Source organism: Jaculus jaculus, chromosome 7, assembly GCF_020740685.1.
Source record: "Jaculus jaculus isolate mJacJac1 chromosome 7, mJacJac1.mat.Y.cur, whole genome shotgun sequence".
Taxonomy (NCBI): Eukaryota; Metazoa; Chordata; class Mammalia; order Rodentia; family Dipodidae; genus Jaculus; species Jaculus jaculus.
The window spans coordinates 112,261,944-112,286,469 of record NC_059108.1 but is presented as its reverse complement, the minus strand read 5'-3'; the positions used below and the strand labels follow the sequence as shown (position 1 = coordinate 112,286,469).

At 42.1% G+C, this 24,526-nt stretch overlaps 1 protein-coding gene across 1 annotated transcript in view; it reads left to right on the top strand.

Annotated features, from left to right (window-relative positions):
- Window positions 1-21,286, top strand: part of Slc35f4 (solute carrier family 35 member F4) — a 260,362-nt gene extending 239,076 nt beyond the window's left edge. The window contains exons 4-8 of the mRNA XM_004649220.3: window positions 3,115-3,334; window positions 12,539-12,664; window positions 15,092-15,284; window positions 18,795-18,884; window positions 20,926-21,286. Coding sequence (XP_004649277.2) covers window positions 3,115-3,334; window positions 12,539-12,664; window positions 15,092-15,284; window positions 18,795-18,884; window positions 20,926-21,167 — 871 coding nt within the window. The 3' untranslated portion in view covers window positions 21,168-21,286. The remainder of the gene's footprint in view (window positions 1-3,114; window positions 3,335-12,538; window positions 12,665-15,091; window positions 15,285-18,794; window positions 18,885-20,925) is intronic.
- The last annotated feature ends 3,240 nt before the right edge of the window (window positions 21,287-24,526 follow it).

Sequence of the window (24,526 nt, the reverse complement as noted above, 5' to 3'; positions counted from 1 at the left end):
ACTTGGGAGACACAGGTAGGAGGATCACGAGTTCGAGGCCGCCCTGAGAGACTACACAGTGAATTCCAGGCCAGCCCCAGCTAGAGTGAGACCCTACCTCAAAACAACAACAACAAATCAATGTCTTTAGGGAACAAGGATAAAACCCTATCCCTATCTGTCTGTGGAGGATAAAGATACGATGCAGTGGGTTTCCATCAAAAATAGACAGGAGCTCGGGGATGTTTATAAATGACAGGATTTAATAAATGATAGGAGGAAGTATGGTTATCAGACTATGAGTGTCCCTATTTAATAATGGCTCTGTGTGCCACATAGTGTGTGGTCCTTCTGAAAGTTCTTACTGGTTAGATTACGTGTGTTGGTAAAGACACTAAGAAGTTTCTGGAGGGAGCACACCTCAGAGACACTGTAAAGCAGCCACGCTAGCTCACCTAGGGTAACCCGCCTACGACAGGCTGCTGCCGACGGAAATGCTGTTTGGAGAATGGGCTTCATCTTCTCCGCATCCCCCATGTTGGACGACTCTGAACTGTGCGAAATCTCTGCCGTGGCAAGATCCCCCCTGTGAGGGGGTGGGAAGTGAGGTTGGCCAGCTCTGAAACTGAATCAAAGACTTTTTATTGGCAAGCAGAGAACACTGACTTTGAGAGGATTGTTCTCCGGTGAGAACAATGTGAGAGCTAAACACTGTGAGAAAATTCTTAGATCTTTGATCTTCCTGTCCCTACAGTCTCATTAACGCCATCTGCCAGGAAGGCACTCCCAGAGCTCTCTGGCTGAACAAGGGGAAAAAAACAGAGTCAGTATGTAGGACTAGAAACAGAACTATTCCCATAGCACCAGAACTTCTATTTTTTTCCTCCTGAGTGATAGGAAAGTATTTTCCAGGTTTCTTTTTTTCTTATCACTGACATCAAAAGAATCTTTAATAAAGGATCCAATCTAGGTGGCAAAGCTTATCCATTTGGAGATAGTTTTTGATGATTCAGTTATTCCAGTTAGATGTTACCAAAATCCAAGTGTCTCAGGTGAATTTTAAAAATTTCAAAGAGGACTGGATGGATGGCTTAGTGGTTAAGGCATTTGCCTGCAAAGCAAGAGGACCCAGGTTCAGCTCCCCAGGATCAACATTAGCCAGATGCACAAGGGGTGCAAGCATCTGGAGTTCGTTTGCAGTGGCTAGAGGCCCTGCACACCCATTCTCTCTCACTATCTATCATCTATCTATCTATCTATCTATCATCTATCTATCTCTCCCTCTTTCTCTGTCAAGTAAATAAACAAATGAAAATAAAATATTTTTTAAATTTTTTCAAAGAATAAAAAAACATACCATAATTTTGACAAGGGTGTTTTCTTAGCGTAAAAAAAAATTCTCTAGAAAGTGAATAGGAGTCAAGACATACTAGTCTCTGTCAGGCACTTTGACTTATTCTTCTGACACTATTTGGCAAACAGAAAGTGTCCATTAACTAGCTGTTGCTGTTAATCTGATCAAAGATTCATTTATTATTGCTCCACCTCTTCTGAGGTTCAGTTCAACCTTGACACCTGACAATGGCTCTTGTCCTGAAATTCTGATCTCATCATCCCAGTGAGAGACAGACTCTATATTTTGTGTGTTTGTATTTCTTTGTGCCTAATGTTTATATAGCACAAAGTTTTACACAAGTGACCTAGGGTTTGGAGAGAGAGAGGGGTTTGAGAGAGAATTTTCAGTTTCGGTAACAGTAGTTATGAGCAGGGAGAAAGAGAGGAATGGGACAATCAAGGGAAGCAAGGATGGAATGAATGCCTGGGGCACAGGACTGGCCAGGCAAGAGGAGGTTCTGGTGGGGAGGCAGGTTTCTGCAGTTGCTCTGACTGCTGCCTTTCCCCACCAAACCAGTGTGTTCTTCCCTGTGGGGCTGAAGGGTTCCCTCGCCTGCAACCCCCACCCCCCGGGCTTTGCTTAGGAATGTTGACTCATGATACTGAGTTCTAAGTAAGATGACCCGTTACAGGCCAGGCCCACTGATGATAAGAAAGCTTCACTTAATCCATTTAGTCAGAAACAGATTTTGTCAGGGTTTTTGATAAAAGCATGTTTATGGTGACATTTGGTGGTTGCTGATGAAACAATAAAGCCATGACACTCGGCCGTCTTTACTTGGCAAGTTTCTTGTGGAGCAGGTCCCCTGTACGTGCAGCAAACAAATTTCATGGCCAGGATGGTCTAGAAACACTGTCATCTGCCCTGTGTGCAGAACTGCCTGAGGATTCCCAGAGCTGTTCATTTTCTGTGCGTGTGGGCACGTGGAATTTCTGGACACTTGAAGAAGGCTTTGCCTTGAGTTTATTGGTTCCCCTCATTGAAGCTATTGATGTTCTCGATCATGTTTAAATTTGCTATCAAGAAATCACATTTTCCTTTCATGAAAACTTCCCTCTTGGTGTCATTTCACTTGAAAGGAAAACCACACCATGAGGTTCTGTGTACGGTATGTGCATTTCTGACCTTCCTGGAACCACTAACCTATGACCCCAACATCCTTACATCCTTAGCTGCTCAAAAGCAGTATGTGTGAGACTTGACATTTGAGGGTTACAGCCCTCATCACTGGTTCACTACATGTGATTCCCCTGTGTGTGGTGCATGTGTGTGCATCTTTACAGACATGAGACTCTATATTCCAAAGATTATAAGAGTCAGGTCACTTGACTGTAGCCTGTTAACATGGTAGCAGCCATCTTGACGCCATCCCTTTTGTACACTGAGAATCTTCCATCTCTTTTGGTAGCTAGTGACTTCCCATTTTTGTGTTTCTCCAGACTCCTCAGAATTTTCAGAGGTAGCCAAATGTCTGGCCTGGCAATCTCAAGAGAATATGTGGAGGAGAGGGCTGCATTCTGTGCCAAGGAGCTTGGGTTCTTTCCAAGGAACCCCATGTGCTCCATGAACACCCCAGGTGACAGAACTGGGTTCGGTGTGTCCCACAGATAAATGATGGACTGTGAACAGTGTTTGTGCCCTTGCCTAAAAATGGCTGTGAAGAGTCAGCCAGAGAACATGGGTTGCCATTAACAACTGCCTATTAACTTTCTCCCCCCCCCCCCACCTCTCTTTTCTAGGGAATGTAGCCGGATTTTTGGTGAAGATGGTCTGACATTGAAGCTCTTTCTTAAAAGAACTGCTCCCTTTTCTATTCTATGGACTTTGACAAATTACCTATATTTGCTGGCGTTAAAGAAGCTGACGGCCACCGACGTCTCTGCTCTGTTCTGTTGTAACAAAGCCTTTGTCTTCTTGCTGTCGTGGATTGTCCTGAAAGACAGGTTCATGGGAGTGAGGGTAATGGCATACTACATTCCATGCACAGTGCCTCCCTTCATCCTAAGTCTTGACATCAGAACCTCTGGGTTTCACGGAGTTCTGAGTACACGAATGCCGAGTAGAAGTTGAAATTTGAAGGCGAGCTAGGCAGACCCGGCAGATACACCATGAAAGGACAAAGGGGTGTTTCAGCTGGTTACAACAAGGGGCACTAATACAGACTAAGAAATTTAAGTTCCTTTTTTTAGAACTCACTTTTAGAATTAATGTTGTGGTCCACCCCCTCTGTCCTCAGGAAAAAAAGGAGGTATTAGAAAATAAGCCATAGCAAAGATTATGATTTTCTTTTTTCAATCAACACATGTTGGGACAACCCCCCCCCACGTGCCCCTACCCAGATGGAGTTAATTAATATTGGTATAAGTAGATAGGATTACCAAATAGTAATTAAAGTCACCAATAATGGCACAATGCTGTTAAAAATGGCTATATGTCTAGTGTGACTAATCTAGAAATGGAGCTAAAAGCAACAGCTTATCTTTGGGGTACAAATCCTTAACTGAACTTTGTTAAATGTGTACAAACCACTTCAGTTCTGAGCTTATTCCTTTTGGTTAAAACAAAGATTGTTAAAAATAATTTTTGTACATTTATTCCATGTTATAAAAAGATTGTCAGGAAATGTGGCAAATTTTGGGAGCAAGGTCTCACTCATTTCTTCCACATGAGACATTTCTTCAGGAGGAAGTCCACATGGGTAGCTTTTGCTGGAGTAGCAACATTATACAACTCATTCGTCTCTGAAAGAGGTGTCCAAGATTAGATTTGAAGTGTACTCAGCTATGCAAATACTGCCCCTGTTGGCAGTGATTTCTAGATCCTTGTTCCTTCCCAAATGCTTAAAACAATATCTGTATTAAAGAGAGGGAAGCTTGTGATGGCCATTAATCCTAAATGCCTTCTTTCAAAACATAGCCAATGAAGAGGTATGTGCAGTGGTACTTGCCTGGAGTCCCAATTACTGCAGGCACAGAGGCAGGAAAATCACTTCAGTCCAGGAGTTCAAAGCCAGCCTGGACAATATAGACTGTCTTATAAAGATAGCCAATTACAAAATTCTGACTGCATTTTGTGAGACAGCACTCAGAAATTTGGAACTGAAGCTTGACATGAACCATAAGAAGGATCTTTAATAGGAGGCAAAATAATAAACTATGAGGCAGTCTGCAACACCATTAGAAAATACCAAAGGTAGAGCCAGGCGTGGTGGTGCACACCTTTAATCCCAGCACTCGGGAGGCAGAGTAGAAGGATCACCATGAGTCTGAGGCCACCCCAGACAGCATAGTGAATTCCAGGACAGCCAGGACTGGAGTGAAACCCAACCTCAAAAAACAAAAAAGAGCCGGGCGTGGTGGCGCATGCCTTTAATCCCAGCACTCGGAAGGCAGAGGATTGCCGTGAGTTCAAGGCCACCCTGAGACTCCATAGTGAATTCCAGGTCAGCCTGGGCTGGAGTAAGACCCTACCTGGAAAAACCAAAAAAAAAAAAAAAAAAAAGAAAGAAAGAAAGAAAGAAAGAAAGAAAGAAAGAAAGAAAGAAAGAAAGAAAACCAAAGGTGATGATGCCATGTGCTCCTCTGATACCAGGCATGTTGGCATTGGCTGTCTGCCATCAGGGACATAATCTTTCCTGCATTGTCCACTATGTCATTCCTGATGGGCTACATCCTTCATGAGCCTTGTGTAGTATTAACAATTAGGCCCTTGTTTAAAATTTATTAATAATTTCAAGATGGCAACAGCAGAACCCTAAGCCAAGTGTGGGTATCCTTTTAAAGGATTTTTTATTTTTAATTTATTTATCAATTTTGAGGCAGGGAAAGAGAGAGAGAGAATGGGCATGACAAGGCCTCCAGCCACTGCAAAGGAAATCCAGATGCAAGTTCCTCCTGTGCATCTGGCTTACATAGGTACTGAGAAGTGAACCTCAGTCCTTAGGCTTCACAGGCAAGCACCTTAATCATCAAGCCATCTCTCCAGTCTTCATGTGGGTATCTTAATATGGGGGCTTATGTATTCGTCCTGGCCCTACCATCAAGTCAATCATGGCTCTATTTCCAATAGTGTAGAGTACATAGCCAGGGGTCAATTGATATTTGAAGACAGAATGAATGAACTCATGCCTATTGAGGTTTTTCAGTTCATTATGACCATGGGTGAGTCATAAAGACATGGAAAGTCTTTTCAGAAGAGAGGGAAAGTAGGAAACCATGGAATGTTCTCTGCTCCTTCAGTAGCATCATGAGAGACACAATAAATCAACACACTATTAGATCTGCCAGTCAATTGTGTCAATGAGTGAATGAATGCACATCACCATGGACCTCACTGATATAGAAAGATATATCAGAAATAGGCACTATGCTTATTTGAAATCACCCGAAGGGAAAATCCAACTGTGTAACATATATTTATACAAATTCGAGAAATCAGCCTAGAGACTACTAACTAACTTTTATCCTTTGAAGCTTTTCACATATAATGGGTTGATGGTGACTCCATAAAGGTCCTGTCTAAAATTTGTGGATGTGACTTTCTCTAGGAATAAAGAGTCTCTGCAGGTATCATTAACTTAATGATAGTGAGAAGAAAAATTCATCCTAGATGATGAAAGTGGGCCTTAAATCAAAATAAGCATCCTCATAAAGGACACTCAGAAGAAGATGAGGCATTGTGACCCCAAAGACAGAGATTGGGGTGATGTGGCCTCATGCCTGGAGTACCATGGGAATCTATACAACCTGAAAGATATAGGGAATGTCTTCTCCCCTGAAGATGCTAGTGGAAGTGTAGCCTTGCATGATTTTGAATGTCTGTCGTTCCAAGCCACCAAATTTGTGATAATTTATTCCACTGCTCAAGGTAACTAATGAAGGACTAAAACCTGAGAAAGAAAAGTACTTGTTAGTAAATCTCCACATGAATTAAGACATCCTAGTTATCAAAATGGTGAATATTATTGTCATTCATGCTGGCAGAAGTTTTCTTTGCCAATAACAGGAAATTTGCATTCCATGTTCCAGAAGCATGTCAAAATATCATTTTAATGAAGCCCACAGTCAGGCCATAATATATAAAAAGCACCCAGAAATATTCAGCATTTTGCTTTTTGACAACAAGCAGTTCTTTTCCTCTTCAGACATACAGATAACATGTATAATTAGGTCATGTGAGAAATTAAAGGAGCGCAAATACAGTTCTGTCAACATGGGTGCTGCCCCTACTGCTTCCTCATATAAATAACCCAGGGATTGGCCCTCCTTCATGTCACTCCACAGACTCCCCCAACATACAAACAAACAGTGAAAGAACTACTTTCAGCCATCAGGTTTAAATTTGTCTTTCTGGCTTATGTCAAACCTTCCAGAGTTTATACACAGATAGTCAATGGGTTTTCGTCTCCATGTACTTGGTTCCAAGAGTGATCCTATTTAACTTGAACAATGACAACCTTTCTTACTCCTCTTTTTTCATACCAAAATAGCACCATGGACAGAATAAAGGATACTTTAAGTTATAATAATGTCATCAGCCCAGAAATTGGGAGACAGAGGTAGAATTGCTGTGATTTTGAGGCCAGCCTGAGACTACATAGTGAACTCCAGGTCAGCCCGAGCTACAGCAAGACCTACCTCGAAAAACCAAACAAAATAATACTAGTGATGATGTCATCAGTAAACATAGAGTTATCTGGACTGCTAATTGGCACATAATCATAAATGATGCATGATGAATGACTTGTTAAAACTTTGTTTTCTTGGACAATTGATTAAATTACAGATAGAAAGGTTAAATATTGCACATTGTTTTTATATGATCAAGTCACTTCACCCAATTTATGATAATCTTTGGTGTGCTAAAGAGCTCTTTTAGGATTAACTTCTTACAAGTAACTCATGCTCATTCCATGGAAGTAAACTTCTTTAAAAGGTCATATTTTTAAAAAAAATCACAAAAATTTTGGGAAGTGATATTCCACCTCTTGCAATGTGTTCCCACTGCTGAGATTTCATTTTATTAAACTATACTTGTTGAATTTGTGAGATCTGGGGAAACCATTATATTAAAACACACACACACACACACACACACACACAACTTCTTGAGGCAGGGGTGTTGTTTGGTTGTAGAGCACTTGTCCACCATGAAGATATCCTGAGTTCAAGCCCAAGTACCACCATTACAAAACAAAACAAAAGGAGATGTCCTTTACTAAGAAAAGTGCCATTAGCTGCATTTTCTTCTCTGTCATGGGTATTTGTTCAATCCAGTGAGAACTACATGTAGGACCAGAAATTTAGAAACCTTTCTTTAAATTCTTGTCCCTCTCTTATATTTTATATTGTGACTTCAAAATTTTTCCCATTTTCAAATTTCCTTGAAGTATGGAGAGGCTAGTTGAAGAATGCTTCAGTCCACCCCAACTTTCTTACCAGGTTTGAGGAGTGAATGTGTGTTCCTTCAATGTGGTAACCACATATTTTCCATGTGGGTTTCTATAGCGTCAACTTCCAAAAAATGTAGCTCTTTAGGAGTGTTTCTGAGATCTACAAAGGATTGATTGGAGAATGACAGCTGAACTTTATTTTTATTATTGCATAATCTGTCGTTTGGATTCTAATCAGGCCCAACTGCTCTAAAACAAGACCCCAGAGCCCAGTGACCGCTACGCTAATATTGCACAGCAAGAGCTATCTGTCCACCCGCACATCTTGGGCAGAGGAAAGACCATGAGATTTGTCCTTCTCGACAATGACATCTGTTTGTTTGCTTGTTTTTTTTGTTTTTCAAGGCAGAGTCTCCCAGTAGCCCAGGCTGACTTGGAATTCATTGTGTAGCCTCTGGCTGGCTTCGAACACCCAGCGATTCTCCTACCTCAGTCTCCCGAGTGCTGGAATTAAAGGTGTGCACCATAATGCATGGCAACAAAGACTTTTGCATAGAGCAAAGAGAGGAGAAAACTGAAATCCATCAGATCTGGTATTCATAAGGAATCCACACCCGTCAATGTGTCTACCCTCCACATACATCCTTTACTCCTCCCTCTGGAGATTTCTTTCCCTCTCTTACATCTACATCATCCATGCTCAAATGATTTTATGTACATAAAATAGACGTGGAGGGTTTAGAGCCCTACTGGAGTTTACCAGCGTCCAAGGGACTCCCTTTCATGGGCACATCACGTGAGTAACGACAGAGCACCACCTATTTTTTTATTCCTCACATTTCAGCTCATGTTCAATTTAATTGGCTGAAAATAAAAGAGAGAATTCTTCACAGAAGCTCAAGTCTAAGAAGATTGGAAGTTGAAGGATTCTATAGTTTCTTGAATAGATCTACTTAATACTACCCACAGGAAAGAGAAAAAAATCTGCTCTCATTGTCCACACTATTAATATGTGTCTCAACCATAATGCTGACCTGTGGCACTGAACCTGGGCACAGCCACTGTCCCAGTGTAGTCTAAGACTGCATTCTGGGGGCTTTTGTTAGCTTTGGACTCCAGAGTTTGCTGTGAGCCAGTAAAGTTTCTCAGTGCTCCTCTAGCTTCAAAAGTGCAGGAAGCACGTTTGGGTTACAACCGCTCATCTAGATCTGAAAGAATTGGATGGAAGGTACATTTCAGCAGTACTGCTAGGCAAGTAATACCAGAAACCCTGTTCTTCTTTTGTTTTGTTTGGTTTTTCAAGTTAGGGACTTGTTCTAGCCCAGGCTGACCTGAATTTCACTATGTAGTCCCAGGCTGGCCTCAAACTCACAGCAATGTTTAACACAGTGTCAGCAGCAAATGTCTTTTGTACTTCAGAAATGGGCTTCAGTGGCCTCAGTCTTCCGCTGCTGCTGATGGTCTCTGACACTGACACAGAGGGCTCCCCAAAGCCTGCAGAAGAAGGCAACTGGCTCAGAAAGCCATGCCACTCTATGGGCATGCTGGGGACATGGACCAAATAAATCCTTTTTGTGTGGTGGACCACACCAGGATGGGAGAGATATAGCTTTGGGAAGGTAAAAATGGGGATCATGACAATTTTGTGGTTCCAACAGTTACTAACATCCTCATCCAAACTAGATTCAGATAATGGTAATGATGAGTTTCCCATCTTGCTTAGACATTTCTGGTTGTTCAAGAAACAAAACTGGAATCAGCTGCCATGAGAGTCATGCCTTGCAGAAGCTGAGCAGGTGGTACCATTAGGTGGTGCATTTTTGACAGAGGAGGTCTTATGAGGGCTAACATATCCCAGTACCATTCTTTGGTAGCCACCATGTGAGAATCTGACACAGTCTTGAAGAAGCCAGCTCCCTGAAGACGCCAGCTCTCTGAAGACGCCTACCTCGTGTGCTGAGCCCTCATCCTGCGTGCTTCTGTTGAGACTGCGCTGTTGCTAAGCCATCCTGCACAGCTGGCTCTGAAGACATGTGTGTCTCTGTACTGTGCCTAGAGGATTTGTTCTTGGGATATGTATGGACTCTTTGAACTCAAAGCAATGGTGCCAAGTAGAGACATTCTGGGGTCATTTAACTAGTTGCTCCAAAAAGGCCTTCTGACCAACACATGCCTGCATTTTTCAAGATTAGCAAAGATCTGGCCCTTCACTTTCAGCTGTGTTAATCCAAAATATGTCAAGAATTTTTTTTAAATACCATAGAGATGATTATTGTAAATTTTAGATTAAAATGTAGAAATAATTTAGCTTATCCACTCCCCAGGAACCTACTACATATATATATATATATATTATATATAAAATATATTTATATATAATATATATAAATATATATAATTATATGTATATATATATGTATGTATGTATATCTCCTATAAATTATTGCTTATACCATAGAGAAAGTTTTTTCTATCATCTCAAATATTCAAATTTGCATGCTTTCAGATCCTAACAGTGTTATCTGGGCCCCCTAATGTGAAAAATGCTGCTCCCCATGGAGGCAATTGAAATAGACACTGGAGTAATTGACATGTCAATTTAAGTAGTTCAGGGTATTTTTAGGAGCCCTTGAATATAACAAGTAATAGAGCCCCTTAAGAGGCATGATCACTGTGGTTATTATTTTGAATTGCTACAAAATGTTGTCATCTTTAGCCACATCCACTCATCTTGAGAAAACTTACAACAAAAATTTCTGCATGCATATATATTTTTACTAATGGCTGTTACAGAAAAGGAAGAGTTCCCACCTACAGTCCTATTTTAGAGCTAATTGTATTTATTATGTTCATCACTTTTGAGACAGGCTGCTTTTCTGTTTTTCTTTTCTTTTTTCTTTTTTCTTTTTTTTTTTTTTTTTGGCAGAGGAGAGTATGTGCATAGTTCTCTAAACCCGGAATTATATATCATACACAATAGCCTAAACACAAAATATTATACATTATGGAAGTGTTTTAATGAAAAATCATGTCGTGTTAAAGTTCATTAGGATTAACAGTGTTTTATTAACCTTATCTTGAAGTAATCACATTAATATTTGATCAAGATAACACCACTGACAGTTGACCCATAAAAAAAATCAATCTTTTCATCTTCCGTGTTTAGTCTTCTGAGGGAAATGTGTGCACAACCATTTTAGTTGATGAAGGTAATTTAAATACACAAAACCAAATCACATGTCTTTCCATTTCTCTGAAATCAGATTGCCCCAACATAGTTGCAATTTCTGCCTGAACTCTAAATCCCCAAACCAAAGAAAATAGTAGCCCTCATAGAATTCCCAGCTCTAGACACCCCCCTGGGTGTGTTCATTTACAAATGTATTACTTCTGATTTGGAAAATGCCCCTGACACCTCATTGGTGTGTATTAAGTCCTGTCTCCTGTAGTTTGAGACACATGCAAACACACACCTAGCAGTGATAAGTACACGCTGTTTTCTCAGCACAAGAATCACCTCTATCGAGCAGCACCCCTCCACCCAGATAGCATATTTGAAGATGACTCCCCTCTGCTGAGCTGTTGGCATCCGTTCTCAAGTGCCCCTGCTGCTTTTCATAAAGGACACTTCAGTGTGGAGCCACCCTGAGCTTGGGGCTCAGTGACACGAGTGTTGTGTTAGAAACATCAGAATGATGTGCCAACAGGAACACACTCTGCACTTCCCTCGGGGCTTTAGTCACATTTTGTTACAGGGAGTAATTCACTAATAATGTTCACAAGGGCCTGAAGGGTCAAAGATGTAAAAAGCCACCGACACAGGAATAAACTTGGGAATGCTCAGAACTGAAGCTTCACAGAATTCATCTCCATTCAACTTTAAGGTTCATCGTGATTTTAAAGTCAGTGAGGAAATGGCAGACTGCACTCTATTCCAGGCTTTGGTTTTTGCTGTTTGCTGAAGCTTTGAAATATTTTCCAGTAGAACCAGACTCAGGCAATTTGATAAAACAAATGCAAACCAGACGTTCATGAGGGGAGTGAGCATTTAAATGTAACAAAGATCCTATTCCTTAACATAAACCATTACAACTTTAGTCAAATTATGAATATCACATTTTATGAAATTCATGAATGCTCTGGCATAATAATAAAATAAGAAAATAAAATAGAAATGAAATTGTCTTCCTATCATTTACCTGAAAATTTGAAAGAAATTCCTTGTTAACAAAAATGTGGCCTCCATGTGACATTCTAGGTGACAGTAGAGGTTCAAGTTACTCTTGTATAAATCACCATGAAAGGTGAAGCTCTATCTTTTTGCCCTTCCTCTATATTTCTCCTCTCAGCTGTATCAAAATGATGTCTCCCTCATCAACTCTTGGTGCTGAGGGGATGTTCAGAAACATGCATTGAACCAGGGAACTGATTAAAATGAATGAAGAATGCATTGTACATGAGAATACTTAAATGTGACTTCCTATTAAATCCATTTCAACAAGATATTAATCTCTAGAATGTGAACTAAAGAAATTTAAACTAAAATTGCTGGTCCTTATCAGAAGGTGTGCAGCTTTCCTCTTGTATGCCTGAGTGTGTCATGAGCACAGTGATGTATTTTTGACACTCTTAAATGTCAACATGGAGGGAAGAAGAGAGAATGAGAGTTAGGAAAGTAAGTCACATGGCATAGCAACTTCTGTGAAGACTTGGCTTGTTTGATCTGGGGTGTAAAGGCATTCTTTTTCTGTTTCTTTACATTCTGTTGACAGATAGTTGCCGCAATAATGGCTATTACTGGCATCGTCATGATGGCCTACGCAGATAATTTTCATGCTGACTCCATCCTAGGTGTGGCATTTGCAGTGGGGTCAGCTTCTACGTCTGCATTGTATAAGGTATGTATGATCCCTCCATTTGTAATCAGCTGTCATTCATAGCTTAGGTGTAAGCAATAAAGCAAGAAACCACAATGAAAAATTTAGCTAGAAAATGTTAGGTGTGCTTAAACAATGGTAATATCACTTATTGACTATATGGTGGCATCTAACAGAAAAATTTATGTGTTAACACATCCTTATGAGGCATGGATCCCTATTCCTCTTTCCAGGTTACGAACTGAGGCTTTGAAAGATTAAGCAACTTGCCCAATGTCATACAGCCAAGAAGAGATAGAGGCAGGCTTGCCAGGCAAGGTGTGTGGTCTCTGCCCATGTCACCTCACCTCAAGTTATCATAAAGTAGGAAACTTGCTTTTTTCCCCACTGAAGTGTATGGTTATTATTTTAATCTCAAGGAGGTGCCAGACATAATAAATAAGCTGTTATTTGATGGCTCACATTGTGCTATATAGGGACCTCATGCTACAAGAAGCCCATGCCATTAGCAAAATGAGGACACCTTTTCTCTCCAAATCCACTGCTTGGAGTCTTGGGGCTTTCTCCCTGCAGCCTTCCAGCACCGTGAAGATGCTCTTTGGGGTCAACACTTGATTTTAGAAGCAGGGATGCAGACAGAAGATCTCAAACCTCTTCTAAAGCTCAACCTTTTTCAAAAGCCAATGTTCTGGATGTGTCTAAACCACAATCCCAGTTTCACCTCTCCAGTATTTCAGTGAAATTAAACCAACAAAAAAGGGCAGAACAAAACACTGTGAAAGACAGAAATTAACTTCTGCATCCCTCCAGGAGGCCTGCTTTGGTTATTCCCCACTACTGTGACTCACGGGCATGAAGACTATTTCCATATTGATATTTCTTGGCCCATTGATTCTGTGAAATGAACTTGACAAGTGGTTCACTCATTTGCCCTGAGTGTCTACCCGCTCCTCAATGGAAATACCACCACTATGTCTGATGTGACCAAACACTAGCATAATTGTGTCTTTCAAGAATAAATTCAGGCAACATTAAAAGCATTAAAGCATTAGTTGAAGCTGCTGTGAGTCCAGGATGGCTATTTTATAGGGAGAATTCTAACAGGTTACCAAAGAGACTCAGGCTGGGAGCATTCGTATTCTGTAACCCCCGTGATTTCATGTGACAGAATTACAGACAGACGTAATCTGCTCCATTGGATAGCATGTATTTGAGAATTAGTAAAGGAAGAAGAGGAGTTTAAGAAGCTAAGGAATTCGGGCACCAGCCTGGCTTCCTCCTGCAGCCTCTGTGCAGACAGTGCATGTTAGCCCTTTGGTTCTCCTTGTCCGTCACCTCTATATAGGTGTCCATGCTACAGAAAAAGAAATTGTTTTTGAATCCAGGGTGCAGCATAATGTTTGTAAGCACATTTTAAGCTCAGAAAGAAAAGTGCTTATAAGCCCAAGGCATCATTATTTCTCTCAACAACCTAATGACAGCCTGTCTGTCCAATTTAGTTTTCAGGATCTGTCACAACAAGGATATGATTAATCCCATGCTTAAAAGGAAGAACTGATAAAATATCAATCCTAGAAGATTTTTCTGGACTCATCTACACTCCTTTTATTTTAGTTTTTATTTATTTGAGAGAGAGAGAGGGAAAATGGGCATGCCAGGGCCTCTAGCCACTGCAAACTCCAGTTGCATGCCTTGTGTAACTGTCTTATGTGGGTCCTAGGAAATAGAACCTGGATCCTTAGTCTTCATAGGCAAGCACCTTAACCACTAAGCCATCTCTCCAGCCCCACACTTTTATTTATCTTTACCCATCCTGATGGTTTTGCCTTACATATTGTAGAATAGCCCAGAAATGTGCAACACTGTAAACAGTTCGCCTCATGGTAGTTGCTGCTTCCCATGAAGGATATAGAGTATTTCAATTTCTTATCTTCACAGCTGTTAGTGCAGTGACGATGGCAGGGTAAGGAGACATGATAGATAAAGTCTGGGTCAATAAATATATCATGTAGACTGTTGCAGTTACCTTCCTGTTGCTGGAACAAAGTGCCTGAGCAAAGACAGCTTGTGAGGGGAAAGGGTTTATTCCAGCTTATGGTCAGGAGGGGCAGATTCATCACAGCAGAGCAGAGGCTGGGCTTCACATCTTGTCACATCAGCTGGGGGGTCGTAGCAAGAGTAATTGATTTGGTGAACACCTGGAAGGGCTTGACTAATAAAGCTCAAGGTCCATCCTGGGGTGACACATCTCCTCCAGCAAGGCTCCACCTTCTTTCTAAAGGCTCCACCACATCCCCCGACTTGCCACCAGCTGGGGATCAGGTACTCAAAACACGTGAGGCTGGGGGGACATTTCACATTCAAACCACCACATAGATGGACAGAACTGCCTTTCTGCTGCAGGCAGTTGTCAGGCCGTGTGCCTGAGGAGTTTCTTTCTCATTCCAGGTCCTGTTTAAGATGTTTCTTGGAAGTGCCAACTTTGGCGAAGCTGCACACTTCATCTCCACCTTGGGCTTCTTCAATCTGATCTTCATATCCTTCGCCCCCGTCATCCTGTATTTCACCAAGGTGGAGCACTGGTCGTCCTTCGCAGCTCTGCCCTGGGGTTGCCTCTGTGGGATGGCCGGGCTGTGGTTGGGTAAGTGGTGTCAGCCTGTAGCTCCCATCCCCTGTAACTTGACCTTTCTGTGGCTGAAGATCAAGCTAGGATGATCCCCTTGGGTACTTTGGAGCTCTGTTACCCAAACTTGCCATGGTTGATGTCGTTGAACAGTTAGAAGGTTCTTCACAGGTTCTTGCTTGTTTAGGTCAGAGCTATCAAGGTGTACCTGCTGTGAGTTAAGGTGGGAAGCTGGAAGCTCCGGTCACTGTGTTCACCAGTGGCCTTCGGGAAGCCTTATTCAGTGCTCATGATGTGACCTGCTTTGTTCTGTTTGCGTGTGGTGGGATGGACAGAAGTGAGAGAGAGACTAGATGGTGCGTTCAAAGAACTCAGTGTCCAAAGTGGCCAAAGAACTGAGTTTAGCAGATTAGGGCAGAAGGGAAGGGGATGACATTCAGGAAACATGCAGCTCAGGAAGGGCCTGGAAAGCCACATGGAGTGATTTGGATTTTAAATCCACTTCACCTTTAAGCAGGGATGCCTTTATCACGGGCTCTCATATACACGTTCAACAACTCACTCTTCTGTGTGTGGACATGCAACAGGGCCTTCAGAGGCAAGTGCCTTTAACCACTGAGCCATCTCTCCAGCCCTCAAGGAAGCCTTCACTAGGAGAGAGAAGAAGGCACCATGTGCTAACTATGGTAGCCCTGGCTAACTAAACTATGCCTAGTCAAGGACCAAGCAAAACTCACTTTGAGTTTTATTTATTTATTCTTATGGATTGTCGTCCCTCCCACCTTCCTGGAGCACCGAGGCTGCGTGCCTCACCCGAGTGTCAGGCTCTGTGCGCTACCGGTAGCACTTGTGGGGAGAGGAGCCCGGAATATTGTGACTCTGTTCTCTCACCAATGTCTATGGCCTCATACCCTGAAAGTTTCCGATGTCATCTGCGCTCTCACCACACTGTTGAAAAGCAGCAAAACCCAATGTCCAGTGAGTGTGTGTTTACTCTGACTCAAATCCTTACTCTGGCCCTCTTTCCGACAGTCATCCAAGGTCAGCCCCCTTGGCCTCTCCACAGTTCTTACTGGCCCTACATTACTCTCCCCACCTCTTCCCTGACCCTCTTTACCAAGGTGTTATTTGAAATAGTACTAGCATCCTAGTTTCAGGAGGAAAAAAATGTCTTGATGTCAGCAAGGTTATTGATTGTCTCATCAGTTCCCACTCCACTACCAGAAGGCCTTTTAAACAGAAAATGTTCAAGGAAAGAAGCAAGCCTTATCTGTTGATCCCTTGAGCTGTACTTATTCAAGGCCAAAAACGTATGGCTATCATCTCTCATCACCTCTGCTAGGTTGAGGGGAAACCAGAGCAGAATTTGGAAATCAACAATGTTGCCATAAAATGAAAATATTATAATTAAAAGTACCCATGCCAGGCATGGTGGCACACATCTTTATTCCCAGCACTCAGGAGGCTGAGGTAGGAGGATAACTGTGAGTTTGAGGCCACCCTCAGACTACATTGTGAATTCCAGGTCAGCCTGGGCCTGAATAAAACCCTACCTTGAAAAAAAAAATGCCCATATTATTTCCAGAAACAACATAATTAGGAACAATCATAACCAAAATTTCACTGAGTCTTGGCCCCTCTGTGGACATATGGTTTCTGATTTCTGGCCTCTGCAAAGTAGCACTCCACCAATGTATATGGCTGGCATGTCTATCACACCTTCCTAAGCAAGCCAGGTCTGGCTGGGGCCACCCATGCCTGCCAGAGTCTAGAGTTCTCCATGTAGTGCGTCTCCACGTCCCACTGAACATAGCCCCATTTGGCACCATTATATAGCTGCTCAATCAGGTCCAGCAATGCATGAGCTCACTGTGCCAAAGCTGGGCTGTGACATATTGAAGAGATAGCTGTGTTATATACCCCAGAGGATTAGAAGCCTCAGAGCTCCCAGTCTTCAGTTTTTATTTCAAGCCCTCTTCTCCCTGGAAATCAGATGTAATCTAGCTGGGGCCAGCTTGGAGAGACTAACACCCATCCCATGCAGCTATGGCCACGACCTGCCCTCTGGGGAGTTCCCTTAGCCTAAATACAGGTTGGCCTCATCCATTCACCTCACATATCTGCACTGCACTTCAACTTGACTTGAGCCGCAAGCTTTGGATAACACATTAAGTTACATTACATTCTTTTTCTTGTCAAAATAGAATTTAAGTATTCCATCCAAAGAACTAAGGAAAAATAGACAGCACTTTTCACAGAAGCCACCTGGCTCTTGCTGAGTGAGAAGGGCTCAGTTCTGCCAAGTTATCCCTACTTTCATTAACTCTGTTAAAATACCCAGCTCAGTCAAGAAAATGACAGTTTTGTTCAGCAGAGCCTCGATGCATTTAATAAATTCCTAACTTATTAGAATTTGCCATATTTGACTTCTGAGACCAAGGGAAGATTCAAGGGGCTGAAATCTTCATGCATATAGCACCTTGCCATGAAGGAGGAACATTTGTTAACATAGCAAAGCCCCCTGACCAGACCATCTTGCATGCCTAAATCTTTTGAAAGTTATTAGGCTCTATAGCAAGCACTTTAACTGCTGGGTCATCTTTTCAGTCCATAGAAGTAGGGTCTCACTCTAGCCCAGACTGGCCTGGAACTCGCTATGTAGTCTCAGGGTGGTCTTGAACTCATGGTGATCCTCCTACCTCTGCTTCCCAAGTGCTGAGATGAAAGGCATAAGATATCACACCTGGCTTGTTGTTTGTTTTTTGAAGCAGGGTTTCACTTTAGCCCAGGCTGACCTGGAATTCACAGTATAGCCCAGGCTGGCCTCAAACTCATGGCAATCTTCCTATCCCAGCCCTCCCCCATGTTAAGTGGTTATTTAAAATAATGGTCAAAGGGTAATAATTAAATATTACCAGGAAGCTCCATCAGTCGGCTCTATGGACCTGACCTCTGTTCACCTGTGTGCAGTCAAGATGGGAAAACGGTCCTGGCATTCAGAGAATTACACCGAACTCATCTCATTTGTCCATATAGCCGTTGAAAGATAGAGAAAGAAAAACAGTATACCCTGCCATTGGATAGACCTTCCTTTAAACAGTCTCACTAGAGTCTTTTAATTGCCTAAGAATATGGCATAAAATATCAAAAAAAAAAAAGAATAAAACATCAATTTCATTCAGTTACCTACTTTCCCCCTCTGGCTGCCCCCATGTGCCCTTACAGTGCTAACATACAGTTTTGAGAATTAATGGCTTTACCTCTTTGCATCTGTGCCACACACCTTTCTTTGCCAGCCAGCTGGCAAGAGCTCAAACAAACAGAGTAGCAAAGGGGACCCACAGAACATGACTGGTTCAGGTAAGATATGCATGCAAATCTTCTCCAAATCGCCTGCAAACAAGAAGATTCACTGAAGAGAGGGGCAGACATCTGAGAAGGGCACATTGAGAAAGTGTTGATTGTTGCACATTAAGAAGCCAGCATGCCATCTCCCCCTTAGCATAGATGTCTCCCTTTATCTTACAGCCTTCAACATCCTGGTGAATGTGGGCGTGGTGCTGACTTACCCGATCCTCATCTCCATCGGCACAGTGCTCAGCGTGCCTGGAAATGCAGGTATGTACCCAGCCTGACCTGCGCAGGTCTGACCGCCATGATGACGCTGCTGCCCGTGTTGATGCTGGGCTCTGCCTTGTTTCTTCTGGCAACGGTGATTTATGTCCTTCTGCTCAGACGATGTTTTTAAATATCATGAAGGTGGCAGACAACAGAATCACTATGCAGCAGATTTGAAATTTGCAGCTACAAAAACACTGCTTTTACTTGGCCGTGCTTTTAGGATTAAATACCAAATGTATCATTTGGGTTTCATGTGCTCTCCCTGACAACCTAATTTCATGGTATTTTTAGAGGAAGTCCTGTGGAAACAAAACATATCCCAAGATAGAAGTCTGAAGTAGATGATTAATGAAAGCCCAGGCCCTGTGCAGGGTGGGAGCTCCCCCTCAGGTTATCCACGAAGACCCGCAGAAGCTTTCTCATAAAATCTGCTGATGAAACTAGTCATGAAGATGGGTTGCCTGGATAACTGCTCACTCATTGCAACTTTAAAATTCCATGATTTCAAGTCTTCATCGGCCATTTTTCCTTCTTTCAGGGCACTTATTATGTGATCCAGGCTATAAATTCAAGAGAAAAAGAAATCACATTGTTCCATTAAGAAGTTTACCATTAAATTTGGAAACGAAGGCTGGAGAGATGGCTTAGAGGTTAAGCACTTGCCTGTGAAGCCTAAGGACCCTGGTTCGAGGCTCCATTCCCCAGGACCCATGTTAGCCAGATGCACAAGGGGGCTCATGCGTCTGGAGTTCATTTGCAGTGCCCATTCTTTCTCTGTCTCTCTGACTCTCTCTCTCTCTATCTGCCTCTTTCTCTCTGTCTGTCGCTCTCAAATAAAAAATAAACAAAAAAAATTTGGAAATGAAAGCCTGCATACATGAAACAACTCTAAACTTATAGAGTAACTCATTCTTAAATGCAAAAGTATGAGGCATATTCAGTGGAAAGCAATGTCAGAGACGAGAAGAGCTGACAAAGGTGTTCTTTCATCCATCCAGGGGTTCATTGGTTCAACAGCTAACTTCAGGAACTGTGCCAGTCCTGTGACAGGTCCTGAGTAAGGCACCATTCCTACCCTCCACACCCTGGATGTGGCACACAGAGAGGACCCAAAGGAATCGAGTGATTACAATGTAGAGAAAGAACGGCCTTGACAGAGGCATGTGCTGAATGCTCAGACAGTACGTAGGAGTGCCACGCACAAGGCCTCCTCCCTGAAGCCCTCTGTAGAGACATCTAAGGGATAGTCGAACTGGCTGAAGTGAGATTGGAGGAAGGAAGAGATTCTCATGCAAACAGAGCAAGAGAGGTGCTAAACAATTTCACTCCCAGGTGTAATCCCCAAAAAAGGGAAGCAGTGACTAGAAATTATCCTTAAACCCACATTTTCATAACTACACTATTCACAATAGCCAAAAGGCAGAAATACCCACATGCTCATCAAACAGATGAAGGGATAAACAAACTATAACACATGCATAAGAAGATTATTCAGCCATAAAGGTGAATGACATATTGACACATGTTAGCACATGAATAAACCTTAAAAAAAATCATGGTACATGAAAGGTGATGCTCCTAAAGGTCAGACATTGTATGATTCCAAATATCCAAAATAGGGAAATCCATGAAAGAAAAGCAGAGCGGCAAGTATCAAAGGCTCGGGAGCCGAAATAAGAGCCTGGGAGTGTCTGCTTAATGGAGATGGGATTTTATTTTGAAGTGGAAGAGGTGATTTGAACCATACACAGGATCTAGAGAGCTCCTGGTATTTTTTAACATTTTATTTATTTGTTTGCAAGCAGAGAACGAGAGAGACAGAAAGCGAGAGGGAGACCATGGGCATGCCTAGGCATAGTACCACTGCAAACAAACTCCAGATGAATGAACTCCAGAGACGGAAGGTAGACATAGCTAGTGAGGAGGAATGAAGATGACTTGTGGGCGTCTTGAGAAGTAACACTGGCTTCGGTCATCACTTTGCAGAGAGGCCCAGAATCAGGCGCAGAGCATGACTGGTGTGAATTTTCTTCCCTAGCTGTGGACCTCCTGAAGCAGGAAGTGATATTCAATGTCGTGCGCCTGGCTGCCACCGTCATTATCTGCATTGGGTTCCTGCTGATGCTGCTGCCTGAGGAGTGGGATGAAATTACCTTGAGATTCATCAACAGCCTGAAGGAGAAGAAGAGTGAGGAGCATGCGGAGGACCTGACTGACACCAGTGTACACCTGCGGAGCAGGAGCAGGGCCAATGGGACAGTGTCCATCCCACTGGCTTAAGGACGGGCACATTTTGATGCACGTGTATGTATATTCTGTGAATATAAAATTTTCTCACTACTTGTACACTCCAATGACAATATCAACTCTGAATTTGGATAAATCATATGTAAAATAATGCCAACAGTAAAAGTTTACATTTATATGCATATCAAGGAACTGATGTAAATAATCATAATAAACTTTTTTATTAAAACATATTTTTCTTGCTTTTTCCTAATTGATTTGGAAGGAAGAATTCCTTTCATGACTCACAAAATTTCTTATAAGTATGAGATTCAGTTAAATCATATACTTTTCATCTATTTCATAAGTGGAGCTGAGATCTCTTCATTCGATTAGAGATAGTTGTCTAATAAGAAAGCCTATGGAAATTAAATATATATATATATATATATATATATATATATATATATATTTAGATAGGGTCACTCTAACCTATGCTGACCTGGAACTCTATAGTTCCAGGCTGGCCTCAAACTCACAGCAATGCTCCTACCTCTGTCTTCTGAGTGTGGGATTAAATGTTTGTGCCACCATGCCTGGCTAGAAATGGGGTGTGTGTGTGTGTGTGTGTGTGTATAAAATTTATTTATTTATTAGAGAGAAAGGGAGAGAGAAAGAGAAAATGGGCATGCCAGGGCCTCCAGACAGTGCAAACAAATTCCAGATGCATGCGCCACCTTCTGCATCTGGCTTACATCGGACCTGGGAAATCAAACCAGGGTCCTTTGGTGTTGCAGGCAAATGATTTAACCACTAAGCCATATTCTCCAGCCCATGGAAATGGTATGTTTTAAGCCCAACAAAAACCTCAAAACTTGCAATCCAGGAAGACATTAAACAAATGAAAACATCTTTTATATGCAAGGCCTGCCTTGGGGACAATTAGGATGCAAAGGTAGAAAAGACCCACCTGTACTTCCAACACGCTTCAAGAAGTATCCAAAGATCTCTGTGAGGGAAACATTGGACGATGGCACAGTGATGGGGGCAGATACTGGACATCTCTGAAGTCTTTTGCCACCATGTTTCTATGTTTGTTTTCATTTCATCTTCAACTACAGCCTCTCTTCAACCCATTACCATGAACTTTTTGTTTCCATCATTCCTTAGGAAGTGCCTTCACAAATGACACCGATGACCTCCCCTGTTGATGCTTTCAGCGCTTACTCTAAAGCATTTGGTATGATGATCTCTTAAAACATTCTTTCTTCTCTGAAAATACCCTCTTTTCTTGACCCTTTCACTTTCTCCTGGTCCTCTTTCTGACCCACAGACAGCTGCTCTGTGTACCTCTTCCTAGGCTAGTCTCATTACCATCAGTGTTCTCTGAGTTCCTTCTCTTCCTTCCTGCGTGTCTCATTCCCCATTCCCTACCAGGGAGCTCACCTGCTCCTGAGTTCAATTACTATCTACATGGTGATGAATTCACGAAATATTTCCTCCAGATCGGGTTTATCCTTTGAGCTTCAGATCTGACTACTCAAATGCCTTCTGCAGGTTACTTTGATGTATGCCTCAAATGCAAAAATAAAGTTAGGGCTGGAAAGTAGTCTTAGTGATTAAGGTGCATGCCTGCAAAACCTAAGGACCCATGTAAGCCAGATGCACATGGCGACGCATACATCTAGAGTTCGTTTGCAGTGGCTGGAGGCCTTGGCATGCCCATTCTCTCTCTCTCTCTCTCTCTCTCTCTCTCTCCCTCTCTCTGTCTCTAATAAATAAATAAATAAATAAATCTTTTTTAAAAAAAAGTAAAGTTAAATTTATCACCAATTCCCCCAGACCTATTTCCTGTCCATCATTCACTAGTTATCCAAGCCAAAGATCTACCTCAACTTCTATCTCCTCATTCTCCACATCTAGTTAGCCACTCTTCTATACCATTTAATATGTTCTATTTTTATTCTAGTTATTTATTAGAGCGAAAGAGGAAAAGAGAGAGAGAGAAAGAATGGGCACACCAGGGCCTCTAGCCACTGCAAACAAACTTGAGACACATGTGCCACCTTGTGCACCTGGCTTACATGGATTCTGGGAAATAGAACCTGGGTCCTTAGCCTTTGTAGGCAAAGCCTTAACCAGTAAGCCATCTCTCCAGCCCTAATATGTCCTATTGATTGTGCTTCTTAATATCTCTTGAATCTATACACTTGAATCTACGTATTCCAGCTCCCCAGCTCTTGCCTCAATGGATACATTATTCTCTTCACTGATCTCTTACTCTTAGCCTTGCCTCACTCTAATCTATTTTGTGTCCTGAAATGACTTTATAACATAGAAATTTGGTGGTTGTATTGTTCTGTGGTATCTCACATTCCCCAAAGTCACATCTAAACTTCACCTTCACATGCCATCCAAAGCTCATTTTTAATTGACCACTGCTAGCTTCTAATACAGCCATGTAAACTAGAACTTTCTGTGATGATGGGAAATATCGATATTTGCCAGACCTAGTAGAATTTTTCTGTGATGATGAAAATTGTCTGTAGCTGTCAGTAACTTCTCTATTTCTATGACGACATGGTCCTTGTTTCACTGTCCAGGACAGTAGCCATGAGTGGCTACTGATCTCTTTAAATAGAGTGCTTGTATTTTAAAATGTATCTAAATATGATGCACTTCCCATTCAGGCAGCACTAGAGAGTGCAGCACTACAGCCTCGATCTACCACACTGCCTGTGAGCATTCGGGATTCCTGATGCTTCCATGACCCTTTGCACAGCTCCTCGGTCAGGTATGCTGTCGTTCTTTTACTCGTCTAGTTCCCTCTCTTAGCACCTGAACACCTCTTATCCCGGTTTCAGGACATTGCTTACAGCGATTTTTCTGGGAACTCTTTTCTTATCCTCCCTGTCTGAATAATGTAGCTCTCTTAGCAGCCTTTGCTTAGCTTCATGATAGCATTTAACTGCCCTTTGTGCTAATCAACATTTTTTTTTGTTGTTGTTGTTCTTTTTCTTTTTCTGGGACAAAATGTCTGAGAGAATCAACTTAGAAGGAAGAAAAGTTTATTTCAGCTAACTGTTGCAGAGGTCCCAGTCCTTGGTCATTTAGTCTGTTGCTTTGGGCCTCTGCTGGGGATAGCAATTACACACAAGACAGCCCCCACTTTGTAGACAGCTAGTCAGTGTTATAGCCCCACCCTAAAAGAAATCCGCACACCCTGACAAAACCGCTAGTCAGCTCCAAGGACACAGAAAGTTTATGATGAACTCTGTGAATCAGTGATAAGCCCCAACAATGAACAAAGAGGTCAGGATCTGAGATCCAAAAAGGCTCTGACTCATCAAGACATCTACCAGCCACCTGCCTTTGTTCCTTTTTCTTCTTAAAATATTTTATTTAGGGCTGGA